The 16795-nt window shown below is 34.6% G+C and overlaps 1 protein-coding gene across 2 annotated transcripts in view; it reads right to left on the minus strand.

Annotated features, from left to right (window-relative positions):
* Positions 1 to 16795, minus strand: part of WWP1 (WW domain containing E3 ubiquitin protein ligase 1) — a 68696-nt gene that overhangs the window by 7161 nt on the left and 44740 nt on the right. For both annotated transcript variants that reach the window (XM_039345454.1, XM_039345455.1), the window contains exons 14-17: positions 14406 to 14478; positions 14237 to 14308; positions 6583 to 6671; positions 3775 to 3934 (exon numbers count right to left, since the gene is read on the minus strand). In XM_039345454.1, the coding sequence (XP_039201388.1) occupies positions 3775 to 3934; positions 6583 to 6671; positions 14237 to 14308; positions 14406 to 14478 (394 nt within the window). The remainder of the gene's footprint in view (positions 1 to 3774; positions 3935 to 6582; positions 6672 to 14236; positions 14309 to 14405; positions 14479 to 16795) is intronic.

Here is a 16795-nt window from a genome sequence, read left to right on the forward strand (position 1 = left end):
TTATTTGTTAGATTTATATAATCTCTGTCCTTCAGGAGCTCAAGGCAGCCTATCCACTCCCCCCCCCTCCTATTTCTTCTCATAACAACCATCCTCTGATAGGCTAACCTGAAAAAGAAGGGCTTAGATTCATTTAGAGAGCTTCCATGAATGACATCTTCACTTTAACATTTTTCCCTAATGCATCCATTGTGGTATGCTCATTTTAAATTGGAATACACTGAAGACACTGAAGACACTGAAGAATCTGAAGAACTGTCTTTATATCAGACATAGTCCAATTAGTGTGAATGATGTCATCTCACTTATAAATGATCAGAAAAATGTTATCTGTATTAAATATGTATGGAAGCATGCAGATTAGAACATAATTCTTAGTATGCTGGAAATAAAAGCAGAGCACATACATTTTCATAATCAGATACATTGCCTGGATCTTTCTATTAACTTAAGGCAGAAAAAAGTGTTAAAGTATCTATCATGTTACATTGTTAAAACTTACATCTTCATGTTTATATTAAAATACTTATTTACATTTATACTGGTATTGGTAATTATACATAAAACTACATAAAATCATGATTTCCCCCAAGTACATACAGATTAATATGTACTTATGAATATGTAAACATGCATGATAATCCTAAGGATCAAGAACATCCAGAGGAAAAACGTTCACATCTTCTTTGATAATTGGATTTATTTACTATTAGAAAATAACACTCAGCTAGATACAATTTTTAATAACAACAATGAAGAATTCAGATACTTGAAATAAACTTTAATATTTAAACCAAGATTTCTCTTCTCAAGGAAAACATAACTTGCTCCCTCAATCTCTCCATATTCCAGTCTTTTGAGTTTTTTTATTGCTCGTCTCAGCACTTATTCCTATTACTCGGAATCTTTATCGTCCCCAGAGCTAGACAAAGCACTAGTATGTACTTTAGTATTTTATGAAGAAAATCCCTGCAAAATTTTGTGAAAAGCATTACTGTGATTTGGGAACAATATTTTTACTTTGCGAAAATAAAGAAAATAAGTTATTAGAGACGCATTCAAAATACTATAATAAATCAGACTAAAGTACATACATTAAACTAGTAAATTTACAATCTGACCATAAGTGCTTGTCTTAAAATGTTGCCTATATCACAGACACGAAGGATCTATCAAATAAATAACTTCCTTCATGTTTTTCCTGTATATTCAATAACTCTGTAGTGGATATATACTGTAATCTTAAATGTTTGTATCTCTTGTTCTGTACCAGCTTTATTATTTGAATTTCCCTATCTTGATTATCCCTAGATCCATTCTTAAATCTTTTGAGAATTTCTAGCTGTTCTTTCCACCATTTCCTTCAGAATTTTCTTTCTCCTCCCATAACCTAAAATATTGAAATAGCCCTTCCCTCCCCTTTCTAGGTGGTACTGATGGGATGCCATTTCAGTTACCTAGGCATGATTGCCCATTACTATGTGCAAGGCTATATTAACTCTCCTGCTTATGATAAAGGATATTTATTCCCTTGTCTGGTAAGCACTGATGGTACAAAACTCATGAATGGAGGTGGGGTAGACGGTAATGTCCATTTACTATGGACCATTCAAAATAGTCTTTGTCTATTTGGAAGTAGGAAAGAGAAGAAAGGGAGAAAGAAGGTAGAGAAGAAGGAGTGTGTATAGAATGAAAGGGGAAATGGGCGAGCAACACCAAAAGTCATGTGTATGTATTTATTTCATTTTATTAAAAGTATCTTATATATGAATATAAAAAAAATAGTCTTTGTCTAATCTAAAATTTTATGTACCTAAATATGCCCACCTGCTACTCTATTTCTCCCACTTTTTCTGATACAAGCTTGTACTTTCCAGAAATACATGCCAGTTAGTTTTTTAGGCAGAAATACAATCATTCACAAGAACTGCATATCAGAACTGTTTAGTCATTCTGTTCATCATGTGTTTCTTAAGGTATTAACCAATAAAAAAAACTGTTGTTTCTTTTTGTCAAAATCTTCAATAAATGTCTTATATTTTCTGTGAGGTAGATCAACATATGAGATCTGATAATACCAAAAAAGGGTTTTTAAAAAGACAATCTGTTAAGATTTGTTGAAGGAGGCATTGACAAAAGGCTCCACCTGCTCTTTTATATATTTTCGTTCTTTATTTAGGCTCCTTTAGGATGCTTTCAAGTAAGATGGGTGGATTTATGCTTCAACTTGGAAGAAGCTGATAGAAACAATTTCCTTCCACATCTCTATGGAAATCTGATACTTACTTTATTCTTCATCATGAAGAATTATTTCTGAAAATAGTAGTAATTGAAATATTTCACTGAGGATTTCTTGCCCCCTCTATATAATCATAATTCAGGTTTTCATATCTCTTGCCTAACTAAACACTGCTCTTTGAGGAGATTGTTGTCTAATAAATATATGCATGGTATGAATATTTATCATGTGTGTCACAATTTTTCCATTTTAGCGTGGTTTTCTTAATTGTCAGTATAACTGCCTGTTTTTCAAATTATTCCAAAGTTTGTAATAATCAGAGCATATCCTCCTCAATTTTTGACACTATAATTTTATGGAATCTGCTGTTTCTTTCAGTGTCATTTTCAATATGTGATGTGAATATATGTGAAATAATGGTATATTTTAAAAGATGGGGTTTTTAGCTCTGAACAAAGCGATGAATTTTATCCTCTTTCCTTTTGCTAATATGTCTTTTTTGTCAAGGTTGCAATCCTAAATTCTTTATAGTAGAATAAATATTACTGGAACTTGTAGAATTTACAGTAGTTCTGACCATATAGGTTCAAGACTGCAATACATTCACCCCATGTAATTAAAACCATTTGAGAAGAAAGACAACCACACTCAGCAGTAGGGTTGTGCAAATCTTTTGAAGACTACTTTGGTCCATGTGAGAATACTATAAAATGATTTTTTAAAATAATTATTAAAGCAGCTAAATCTTTCCATATTTATGTGGTGCTTTAACAGTTATTTCTAATTGTGTCTACGTGCACCAAATTCAGAGATGGCCAGAAATAGCTGCCAAAGGAACAATATAAACCTAGAAAAAGATATGGTCATTTTAACAAGTCCAAGACATGTTTCAAAAGTGTTGTAACATGTTATAAGTATCTCCTTTGAAGAATCTGCACAGCGAACTACTCATCATAATCTCTTTAGTCCACTGACACTTAATTCTGACATCCTCCACAAGATAAACAAACAATTCCTGAAATGGAAGGCCAGATCAACTTATAGAGTTGATTTAATATGATTTAAGATTCTATAATCATGCAGAGTTCTAAATATCTCTATTGCAGATATTCATTCTTCTATATGTAGAGGACAATGCAGCCAACTTATTGAGAATTAGCTGAATAAAACTGCTGTGCCTGCTTAGCACATCATGCTGCTGTTTTCAGAAATGTTTTTGTTATATATTTTGCCTAGATGATTACAATATTAGACACTAATGTGTATATTTATTCCCTTTATTTTGAATTTATTTTATCTGACATTTTGTTAGTCAATCAGTAAATGGTTCTGTCTTGATATTAAACAATTTATGCCATTACTTAAAAAATCAACTAAGTACTCTAATGAGGAAAAATACACCAATTCTTTCTCATGTACTTATTGTAATTGTTCTATTGAACAATGCTGGTGGCAAATGAATTAATTCTCAATATGATAGCCATATACACTTGCATGCTAAATATTTCAGAAAATAAAACAGAAATCACCCTTACCATAGCAATAAATCGTCCAATGAAACAGAAGTATGAAAGATGATCTGGATTTATTGTTGATGCTGGATTTATCTGTAAACAGTAATTACTCTTGCCAGCATATTCAAAAAGACAATACATAGGGTTCAGGACTTCATGTGATAGCAAGAAGAACCATTCTCTATTTAAAAATATAATGAATAAGATAATCAAACATGGCTATCTCCAAATGTTACAAATATTGACATAAAAACTCGAGGAATATTTTAAGCAGATAGCCTATTTTCTGATGTTGTGAAAAAGGAACAGCGAATTATAGCATATCAAAGTTTGGTTCAAATGAACTCTGAATTATAATTTAATGCTTTAATAATGCTGCGAGCAGTTATGTGACTTCACCTAACTGTAATTAGTTTGAAAGTTAATACTGGCATTGCTAAGTTATCTTTTAAAAACAATACATTCATCTCACGTTTTCTTATTTTTTAAAAATGTTATTGGTGAGATATATAGAATTTACATAATTATATAATAAAATTATATAAAAGTATATAATAAAATTATAAATTACAGATAGTCCTCAAGTCATGACCAAAATTGAGCTCAAAATTTCTGCTGCTAAGAACGACATTGTGAAATGAGTTTTGCCCCATTTTATGTCCTTGCTTGTCAGTTGTTAAGTGAATCACTGTAGCTGTTAAGCTAGTAACATGGTTGTTAAGTGAATCTGGCTTCCCCATTGATTTTGCTTGTCAGAAGATTGCAACTATCATAAATATGAATCAATTGCCAAGCATCTGAATTTTGATTACGTGACTGTGGGGATGCTGCAACAGTCGTAAGTGTAAGAAACAGTCACGAGTCACTTTTTTCAGTGCTGTTTTAACTTTGAACAATCACTAAGTGAACTGTTATAAATCAAGGACTACCCGTAATTTATACATAATTTATTTGAATAAAAACATATTGTGGATATGTTTAAAAATATGTATAAAAAGGAATATACACATGTGCACAATAAATATAGTAATAATTTGACAATATGGCTTTAATCTTATAATTAAATCTACATAATTAAATCTAGATTTTGCTCTATCCTTTGTTCTTGGAATGTAAAGGCTTTCAAAACTGGTAACAAGTACATATCTTAATTCACTCCTTAAAGAAGGAAAATACTAAGTCCTGGTAGCACATTGGTTAAAATGCAGTATTGCAGGTAAATTCTGCCCACAGCCTGGACTTGGATCCTGACGGGACTCAAGGTTGACTCAGTCTTCTATCCTTCTGAAGTTGGTAAAATGAGGACCCAGATTGTTGGGGGCAATATGCAAATAGTGCTTACATTATAAACTCAGAGTATGCTGAAAAGTGCTATGGGACAGTATATAAGACTAAATGCTATTACTATTGCTAACTCTTTGCCGAGCTCCAGGTTTGAAGATCTGACACATATTTAATTTATTTATCTGGTAAATTGAATAATGTTTATTTATAATTTTTATTAATGGTAGAGTCTAGGCATAGGAAAACAAATTAATAAACACTAGATGAAAAATATTAGTAATATTTTGTTCTCTCAATCAGTCAATATATGCTACTATTTGTAACTGGAAGATCCTAAAATGTAACTAAGTCAGTCAGAATCCAAAGAAAAAATGACCACTGAAATTTGAATGTGATGTTAGAATGTAGTTTCAGCTATATAATCCTAGAATCTGGAAGAACCTCTTTTTTTGTCCACCTCATAATTTAGCTGGCAATTGTTTCTTTGATATAATATATAATTGACACTTAATTGTATCTTTCAACTCCAAATGATGTCTGTCAACTCCAAATGATGTCTGTCAAAATTCTGTTCTCAGTGCTTGAAGGTTTTATAGAGTTGATTGAGGAAGAACTGTCTCCAAATCAATTCTACTAAGACTGCCTGTGGATGTTTAGATTTAGGGATATTCCATCTGACTTTGGATAGGCTAGAACTTTCCCATTCTTCTGGACCCACCGCTCCTGCTCAATCATGGCAGCTCTAGCTCTTGCACAGCATCATCTGGTGTGCCAGTTGCTTCCTCTTCTAAATTAGGGTGTGCTTTCAGTCATACATGGCTTAGCTACCTCACAGCTTAATTACTGCAATGTACTCTATGTGGGGCTGCCTTTGATGACCACTTAGAAGTTTCACTGGTTCAGAATGCAGTGGCACAGGCAGCAAGGGGTATGCTTGGTATGCCCATATAACACCTCTGCTTCTTGAGTTGCACTGGTTGCCATTTTACTTTCAGGAGTGAATCAAGGTGTTTGTTACTACTTGTATAGACTTACATGGGATAGGGCCTGATTACTTTTAGGGACCATCAGTTTCCCATAGTATCTGGCAGGGTTGATTCACCCCAGGTTCCTTTAATTAAACAACGCTATTGATTAGGACTCTAGAAGTACACCTTCTCTATAGCAACACCTGCTTTCTGGAATAAGATTCCCCCCCAAGATTCAAATGGCTCCTACTCTACTGAGGTTTCCAAGGGTCTTGAAGACCTGTCTCTTTATCCAGGCTTTTGTTGAGGGGGAATTAACCCTCCCCCGTGTCCCCCCCTGTAGATCATGTAGTTTGTTTTTCTTTCTCATCCAGTTACAATTCTTGCCATTAGTCTTAGTGTTGTCCTTTGTTGTTTCCTTGTTTCTAATGTTTTAAACAATTTATAAGCCAATCAGTGTCACTGGGAATTAGTCAACATATACATTTAATACACTATTATGGTTTGATAAATTATTATTATTATTAATGTCTTCAAATAGCTTGACAAAGGTCATGAGGTTTCAATAAACAGTTACCTGGCTAAACCTCCATAATCCAACCCTTCCTCTCCTCTGAATATGACATACAATCGTCTCCTTAAGTCATAAGGTTTTAAAGCCATGATCTGTAAATAAAATAATTAATCAAGCAAAAAGTACTATTGAATATTAGATGGTAAAATATAGAACATATATATTACAATATATTAAGCATTACATCCAATTTTGAAATGTGGATTTACAGGCGGCTGTTACGTATAAGTTGGGTTGACAAGATCAGAAATGAGGAGGTGATAAGCCGCCTGGAAAAGCCAAGGGAAATCATCAAAACAATTAAAAACAAAAATTAGAATATTTTAGACATGTGATGCGACACCCAGAAAAATATGGCATACTCCATTTAATCCTCCAGGGAAAGATTGAAGGCAAACAAGGTCCAGGCAGAAGAAGAACATTGTGGCTTCAAAACCTAAGGGACTGGTTTGGACAAAACTCAGCAGCACTTTTTCGTGCAGCTGCTGATAAAAACAGGATCGCCAACATGATCGCCAATGTCTGATAACAGATATGGCACAAGAAGAAGAAAAATCCAACTTTAAGGATATTTGCTCTTCTTCAAATAGAGCTGCATTCTATTTCTAGACATTAAAATGTAAATACATTTTAATGCTACAAAGATAATATGTACTTTTATTTTTAATGCATGTTTATTTTTGTTGTTTTTTATAAAATAAAGGATAGTGTGCAATATGAATTATAAATAGAAGTCTATTATAGCCACCACCTACTACTTTTCTATGGTATTTTTTTACTCCCTCTTTGGACATTCAGAGTAACTTATCCATCATGTGATTATTGAAAAGATGTAACCGTAAAGCTGCCTTCCGCATACAGCACTGCTATCAAGGGCAAATAGGCCATAGTATTTATCAAGGAATAGTAAACGTAAGGTCTTTATTGAAGGAATTAGGTAATGTTCCCACTTTAGAACACTTTACTGTGTACTAATCTCTTTCTTTCCTGCAAAAAAAGTATCTCCACTATCAGGTCGTTCCTACTGATCTTCCTACTCCATGAAGAAACAATAACCTAGACTTCCGGTGGTTCCAGCGACGACGAATGGCGGCGTTTTACAAAGCCGCCCATTCCTGGTGCGTGTAAAAGCCACGGGACTTTGACAATCGGCTGTCCCGCGGCTTGAATCTCCCCCCTGGGAAAAAGGGAGGAGGAGAGCTCTCAGGTAGAGGTAAGAGCTCCCCTGGATTCCTGTTATTTTGGGGATCGGAGGGCAGAGCTCCCTCGGAGCCTGAGCAACTCCGCATTCCAGGGACACTTCATTCCGAAGCTTTTGGGATGAAGCAAGTTGCCGCTTCCACATCTGCTTTTTTTTTCCAGCTGCTTGTGAGTATTTGAAAGCAGACGGAGCAGACCAGGAGAGACTGTGCTCAAGTTTGGTGATGCCTTTAACCTCAGCAAGTTTCCTCTTCCTCTTCTTTTGTTCACTTTCCCTTTTAGAAGAAAGGGAAAGTGGAAAGTAAAATGGCGATCGTCTTTCTTGCCTGATTTGCATTACAAAGTTAAACTTGGATACAGATTAACTTTTTAAACACAGAAGTAAGAATTTGGTTTTTATTCTTTCTTCTTTTTTCTTCTCTATTTTTTTTTCTAAGAATATTTAAAAGAACTGTGCCTTTTTTTTTTCAATAAGAATCTTTCTTCTTGGAACTTTAGAAAATGGCTTCAAAACGTCTGCCTCCCGCCCCTAAGGTTCCTATTTCTTCTCCAATGCCTCAGCCTGCATCTCAGAAACCAAAATCACCTCCACCTTCTCCTCCTCCTCCTGCAATTTCTCTTAATGATTTACAAGATGCTTTAAAACAGCATGCCTTGGATATTAAGGAGGAGGTAAAAGATCTTATAATTGCAGAGAGGGCTAATACAGAAGAATTATTGGAGAAAAAGAACAAACAAGTAAGAGACCATATCCTTCTGGCCTTTCAGGGCTTAGCCCTGCACATAGAGAGGATTGATGACCAGATGGAAAAGATTACTGAAAATGCATCAAGGATGGAATTTAGAATGCAGGAGGTAGAGAACAAGATAGAAATTACACAGGATGAACAAATCATTTCACAATATAGGGAAATGGAACACGCATTGCGTATCAGAGGCCTGAGAGAGAACTCTCAGGAGGACTTAAAGATGCTTATTGTGAAAGATATTGCTCCTAATATTGGCTGGCGGCCTGAAATAATTGAGAAGGAGATAGAAAAAATTTTTAGAGTTAATTCACGGGTTGCTAGACAGAGAAATCTACCAAGAGATGTGGTTATTTATTTTTCCAGAAGATCTATCCGTAATGAAATTATACAGGCTTTTTACAAACAAAAGTTTCAAATTGCTGATCAAGATGTGATAATTTTAAAAGAGATACCTCCAAAAATTTTAAGAGCCAGAAAAGATTTTACTTTCTTGTCTGATGAGCTAAAACATCGTCAAATTCAGTTCAGATGGGAGATTCCAAGAGGAATAATAGTAAATTATGAAGGGATACGTCATAGATTAACTACTGTTTCCAAAGCAAGAGATTTTTATCAGTCTATCTTAAAAGCAAGATTGTCACCACCTCCACAAATAAGGATGATGGAAGAGTCTCTTATGGCAGGAGCCTCATCAATGATGGTTATGGAACAAGCTGCACAGAATTCTGACATAAAAGAGCAAAGGATGACACGAGCTGCCCATAAACGTAAAGAAAAAGAGCAGTTGCAGAAGAGTGGTGAAAGTTTGGTTGCTACAGAGCCTGTGGGAGGAGCAAGACCAAAAAGATCTTCGACAGCAGATTTGCAGGCTATGCTCCAGAGGCTTCAGGCTGGTGGAGATGGTCAGGTTCCTGACCTGGAATGTTAATGGCTTAAATGTGCCACAGAAACGAAGAAAGATATTCCATTATTTGAAACAACATAATAATGATTTGATATGTTTGCAGGAGACTCATATAACTTTAAAGGATTCTAAATTCTTGATGAATTCCCGTCTGGGCTCACATTTTACTGCTCCAGCCCCTGGGAAAAAAGGGGGAGTGGTAATTTATGTGAAGAAAACTTTTTCAGCTAAACTAATTGCGGCTGACTCTGAAGGAAGATATCTTTTTGTGGAATTATTATTACAAGGCCGAAAGGTTCTTATTGTTGGACTATATGCTCCCAATCAACAACAGAAACAATTTTATAAGTTGCTGCATGGCAAGATATCTCAGTTGGATTATAAATCGGTAATTTTGATGGGTGACTGGAATGGGGTTCTAGACCCAACCTAGACAAAAGAAGTTCCTCTAAAACTTTTATTCAAACTAAACTACCTATGACTTTCTTTGATTTGAAGGAAGAACTGGAGCTTATTGATATTTGGCGAGAAAGGAATACAAGAGACAGAGACTTTACTTTTTATTCTGATAGACACCAGTCATTTTCACGGATTGATTTTTTTTGATTACTAGTGACTTCCTCCCTAGAGTGAGGAAGGTGAAAAATTTTCCCAGAACATTGTCAGATCATAGTCCTGTGTGGATGGAGTTATATTCGGAAGATGGGAATAGAAGATCTTGGAGACCGAATGAGAACTTATTTAATCGGGAGGAGTTCGTACAAAAGTGTAAAGAACATTTAAAGGACTTTTTTATTATAAATATGAATAAGGGAACATCGATGTCTATGGTGTGGGACACTAGTAAAGCATATATGAGGGGAATCCTGATTCAATTGAATAAAGTTTTTAGGGAAAAAGGGTTACAAAGACGTAGAGAAATAGAAGAAGAGATTAAATTAAAAGAACAAGAGTTGGTTCTTAACCCTACTGATAATAATTTAAAGGTATCCATAAAGATGCTTAAGGAACAATTTAACATGTTGATGGCAGATCAGGTGGCTACCAATCTGTCGTATATGAGACATAATACTTTTTGCAATGCGAATAAGCCTGGGAGGTGGTTGGCTTATCAGTTACGAAAGAAACAGAAAGCTAGAATCATAGAGAAAGTAAAATATAAAGGTACTGAGGTTTTTCAGCAAGATTTGATTAGAAAAAGCTTTTTGGACTTTTACACAAAATTATATTCAAGTGATAATATAAGGGGTTTGGATATAGATAAATATTTACAATCAGTACATTTTCCTAGACTTTCAGAGGAACAACAAAATGGGATGAATAGTTTAATTACTGTGGAGGAAATTGGTTTAGCTATTAAGCAGTTAAAGGTTGGAAAGTCTCCTGGAACAGATGGACTGACTTCTAGGTATTATAAGATCTTATCTGAAGAAATGATAGAGCCATTAAAGGAACTTTTTAATAGTATTTGTTGGGTATGCGAGTTCCTCCTTCTTGGAAAAGAGCCTTTATATCACTGATTCCGAAGGAAGATCAGGATCTTACAGAGCCTAAGAATTATAGGCCAATTTCATTATTGAATGTTGATTATAAGATCTTTACAAAAATTTTGGCTAATAGACTAATGCAGGTTATGAAAGACTTGATTCATAGTGATCAAGCAGGATTCATAACAGGGAGATATATGAAACATAATGTTAGACAAATTATTAATTTAATTGAGTACTTGGATAAGAATAATCAGATTCCTGTGGCTTTTATCTTTTTGGACGCTGAAAAAGCTTTTGATCAATTGGACTGGCAATTTTTATTTTCTTTGGTAGAGAAAATGAATTTTGGGGATAATTTTTTACATGCACTTAAAGCTATATATCAGCAGCAATCTGCACAAATTGTTGTAAATGGGGGATTGACTGAGAATTTTAATATTCAAAAAGGGACAAGACAAGGATGTCCATTATCCCCATTGTTATTTGTTTTAACATTGGAAATTTTATTGATTCAGATTCGGGAATCAAAGTTAATTAAGGGTGTAAAGATAAGGAAGAATGAGTATAAATTGCGGGCATTTGCGGATGATTTGGTTTTAATTTTGGAACAGCCGAATCAGGCGATTGATGGTTTATTAGAACTTATAACACAGTGTGGGAATGTTTCTGGTTTTAAAGTTAATAATTATAAGACTAAGATATTATCTAAGAATATGTCAGTTAAAGATAGGGAAAGTTTGATTAAAGCCACAGGTTTTCAGATGGTAAAAAAGGTTAAATATTTGGGAGTATATCTAACTGCTTCAAATGGAAAATTGTATAAGAACAATTATGAACCACTATGGGCAAAAGTCCAAAAGGATTTAAGAGATTGGAAAAAATTGCAATTGTCATTGTTGGGGAGAATTTCAGCTGTAAAAATGAATGTTCTACCAAAGTTTCTTTTTTTGTTTCAGATGATACCTATTCTTAAAAAAGAGGCAAATTTGGAGGAATGGCAAAAGGGTATCAATAATTTTATATGGGCCGGGAAGAAACCAAGGGTTAAATTTAAGATATTACAGGATGCTCGAGAAAGAGGGGGACTTAAGGCACCTAATTTGAAATTATATTATGATGCAGCCGCCCTAACTTGGTTAAGTGATTGGCTTAATTTAACAAATATGGATATTCTTTTTCTGGAAGGTTGGGATTTAATATATGGTTGGCATGCATATTTAATTTTTAATAAGAAAGTTGATCGGACTTTTAAATCACATATTTTGAGGAATGCCTTACTTCGTGTTTGGAAGAAGTATTATTATAGATTAAATTATAAAATACCTATCTGGGGGATTCCCAGACATGCAATTGAGGGAACTTCTAAGGGGACAAATTTTGACAAAATCTCGTATAAAGAATTGTTAATTTGCTCTGGTTCGAATTGGCATTTGAAATCCCTAGACGTATTAAGGCAGCAAAATTTTCTACAGTCATGGTTTCAATATTTACAAATAATGGATAGATGGACTGTAGACAAGAAAGAGAGAATAACACTAGAAGATAGACAATTGGTCATTCAGATTAAAAACCAAAGTCCGGCTCATATAAAAAGAATATACAATGTTTTATTAGAGTTAGATTCGGAAACAGAATTGGTTAAAGACTGTATAATTAAATGGGCTCAGAATATACAGGAGCCGATCTCATTGGATTTATGGGAGACAATTTGGATAAGAAATGTTAAATTTACACAACCTCAAAATTTGAGAGAAAATTTTTATAAAATGTTTTATAGATGGCATTTAGATCCTAAAAAATTATCTTGTATGTATTCCAATATACAGCCCAAATGTTGGAGATGTGGCAATAATGATGCGACATACTTTCATATTTGGTGGAATTGTAAAAAAGTAAAGGCTTTTTGGATTATGATTTGGTGGAACATTCAAAAGATTTTTAGAAAAAAGATAAAGTTTACACCTCAACTATTTTTACTTGGTATTTTTGTTGACTTAAATGAAAAAGAAACTACTTTGATGTTGAATTTATTAACTGCAGCAAGGTTACTAGTAGGTTTATATTGGAAGAAAGATTCCTTGCCTACTTTAGAAGAATGGATATTTAAAGTATCTACTTTTGCAGAAATGGCAAAAATTTCTGCTTATTTAAAGGATCATACACAAGAAAGATATATTACTGTATGGGGAAGGTGGATAGATTATATTCAGAAAAAGTATGGAATTAAAAAGTTTCATTTATTTTATGAGTGAATATTAAATATTATAGAGAATTGTTTTATAGGTTATGGAGTTAAAGGTTAATTATGATATTTTTTTCTCTTTCTTCTCTTTTTTTTCTTTTTTTCTTTTTTCATAATTATTATAATTTTTTTTTCTTATTATTAACCCTGTGTTCTGCTCTGGGAAGTGAAGGGAGGGGGGTTGGGGGTGGGAGGGAGGGTAAGGGGGGGTTTATTTTAAAATTTTATTGTATTTTTATAAATGATTGTATGTTTTAAAAAATAAAAAAAATTTAATAAAAAAAAAGAAACAATAACCTATTTCTAAAACATAAAAAGAAAAAACAAATGGAAATAATCGCCTGTCTAAATATTATGGGCATATACGTCTTCTTTTTTCCCTACATGACTAGAAATTCTATAAAATTCTATAAAAGTTGGCTTGGGGCCCCCATGGGGAGACAGCACAGTGGAGATGGTTGATGAGTAACAATAGGTCCCATCTCCCCCTACTCTGCCCCCCTCCCGTGTCTTTAGATTTTGATGATTTTAATTTATTTATGTTTTAATGTATATGTATAGATACATTTTTATGACTGTGAGCCACTCAGTTATCCTCTGGTATGATGGGTGGCCAATAAATTTTATAAATAAAATAATGAATAAAAATAAATAAAATAAAAGGATAAAAAGTGGCATGGGCATGCTGTGTAATGCCGACATAATACTGCACCACTGTTCTGCAAGCTTTTGTTGGGTGTGTTTGTTTGTTTTTCCTTCTGGATGACAATTTCTTTATTTGTTTAAGTGTTCCTGCTTTTAAAGTCTAAGCTACCCTTAAATGTTTCAACTTAGGAAGTTTTTAAAAAAACTAAACAAATATACAAACAAACAAATGGCTGCTTACTAATATATAAAGGTTTGGTAGGCTACATTCTTTCTTCTGGGACTTCTGAATACATAAATATCTTCAAATGTTTTTAAATGAGAATAAGATTTTCTTTCCTACCTATAAAACTAAGTCATTTAAACATATTATTTTTTGCAGTTTTGCAGTAGTTTCCAGTAGTTTATGATATTAACAGTATTTTACCTGTTGGAAGGAATCTTCAAACAAAGTTTGTCTGGATACATTGATCTTCACATGGCTTGGTAGAGCATTTGACTATAGAGAGAAAGTAAATGATTAATACAACCATAAACACAAAAGTTATAAAGGAACATTTAAAGTTTAACTTTAAATTTAGACAGTATTATAGTACCTGACATAAGTAGCGGAAATGAGCTAGTTTCCACCTAAAGCTGCGCTCATAAGCAATTTGTGGTCCTTTATTTCTATAAAGAAATGTATATAAATTTATTAAACACAACACGATTAAAAATTTCTCAGCAACCTCATTTGATCTAACAAATGATGTAACAGTTAATCTAGGTATACTTCCATTCTAGATAAATTTTATGATCTTTTCTTCTAACAAGATGGTGCAATTCCAAAACAAACAAACAAACAAACAAAGATGCTTTGGTCTTCATGGAAGTATAGTGCATGTGTCAACAAAAGAAAACATGTGTTTTTCTTTGAACCTCAGACGCACTTTGTGGTTCAGACATTTAGTCAATTTTTTCCAGAAAGGTCAAAGTATGGCTAACCTAAACTCAGAACTTCTTGGTTATTCTGGGTTTTGCTAAACAAAATTCTGGAAAAATCTTATGAAGCAAGTAGGACAAGCCTATGCATCTTTCCTCATTTCCCCAATATAATCTGTGCGTTGCCCTGCCCACTGATTTTCCCAGTGCCCTTTCTAGGTTGCTATTGTCCTTAATAATTAACTTGATGACCTCCTCTTTCTTTCAAGTCTTCCCAGCAACCTCTTTTCCCCATCTGTGTTTAGCTGCCACTACTACCACTCTTGAATTATTACAGCATATCCAACTAGCCTGCCTGCCCCTTTTCCAGTCTTCCCGGTGCCATCCTTACCCTTCTTAAGTGCTGTTGCTGATGATTTGCCTTTTCCTGCTGTCTTCACCTGAAACTTTCTGCACAATTTATACATTTCTGACTACCTGAAATGTTTCCTCATTATAAATATCCATAAACTTCTCAGGCTTTAAAACAAGCCTAAAAAAATGATGTCCATGCTTTAAGAATCACATTAACTTTCATGAATGGATTTCTTAATGCAGTAGAGATTTTTATCCCAAGCTTATAGAGAAGCCTAGAAATAACTGGGTTCCTTTAATTATTTCTGCAAAGCATATCTTCCAAATAATATTTAAAAGTATGTAATCTTATCATCTACTGCTTCAGAGATCACACATCACAAACAACATGTACTGTAACTCCTGCATATCCTTCATTCATATAACACCCAAACTCAAGATATCTGCAGGTAGTTTATTCAGTGATAGTTTGAAATTATGACTGCTGGGAACAAAGGGTCTTATGACTTGTGCTTGAAGCTATGGCCATTTCAGAGCCCCATGGTTATGGGATAAAATTCAGGCACTTGGCAGCTCACCCAGTCTTATGACTGCAGGAGCACTGCAACTCCTCCCACCATTTCCCCACTATCTTTGCCCTTTTTGCCACCTGCTGTCCTGTAGTACAACACTCCAGCTGACCTTGACAACCATGTTCTTATTCCTGCTACTGATAAGACTGGCTTAGCGTGGCTGTTGTATAGGGCTGGCTCTGCATATTAAAAAAGGGAGCGGGAGTACAAAGCTTTGTGCTGCTTTTTTTTCACACACAAAGCTAGTTCCATATGATCCAGAAGTACAGAAAAAAGCAGTTCTTATTGTACTCCAGCCTCTTTAAGCTTTCTGCTTTTTTTTTTTCTTTTTCACTATGCAAAGTCAATCCAATAGGGCAAAGCAGCCAGGTCAGGCACATCTCATCACCAACAGGAACAAAAAGACGATAGTGAAAGCATCTGGGGCAGCAGAGGGCAGAGATCTTAAATTGTAAGATGGCAAGGATGACTGGAACCCAGCTGTGGTGGCTGAGGCATCCCAGGATGTGGCAAGCAACCCCAGAACCATGCAGTTCTGGGCTGCTTGTTGCCTGCAAGGCTGGATGCAGGGCAGCTAAAAGGGCAGAGATGGGAGCGGAATCAGGCAAGTGGGAGGAACTGGAGGCAGCCCTACCTTACTGAGGCTCAGGGCTGGAAAAGACCAAGTCCGGAATGGCTTGGGTTGGAATGGGTCCTTGGCTAACAACCAGTAAAATCTGCTTAATGCCAACAAGGACTGCAATTGCCAAACAATGAGGTTATATGAGATCTTACTTAGCAGTCACATCACTTAGCAACTAAAATACTGGTCCCAATTGTGGTTTTAAGTCAAGGACATAAAAGGAAAATGAATTTTATGGCAATATGTGGGCATTATTGACTGGGCAGAAGGAGGAGGAAGTACAGCATAGTCAAAATTGCAAGATTCTGTTATTAAAGTCAATCTCATAAAAAGTAGTTTCAGCCTCCCTATCAAATTAATTTCCTGTTCTGATATACTTAGTGAGTTTGACCAATCTTGTCTTCTTATAATTTAGTGTATTAGGGAGGTCTCTGCCTGAGCTGTTTCCAACTAGTATCTTACTTTGGACTTAAAATATGCTTCAGCCTTTTTGCCTATGCAACATTTTTTTTGCTTA

The sequence above is a fragment of the Crotalus tigris genome, unplaced genomic scaffold (assembly GCF_016545835.1).
Source record: "Crotalus tigris isolate CLP2741 ecotype Arizona unplaced genomic scaffold, ASM1654583v1 scf7180000017952.28453644438:3035480, whole genome shotgun sequence".
Taxonomy (NCBI): Eukaryota; Metazoa; Chordata; class Lepidosauria; order Squamata; family Viperidae; genus Crotalus; species Crotalus tigris.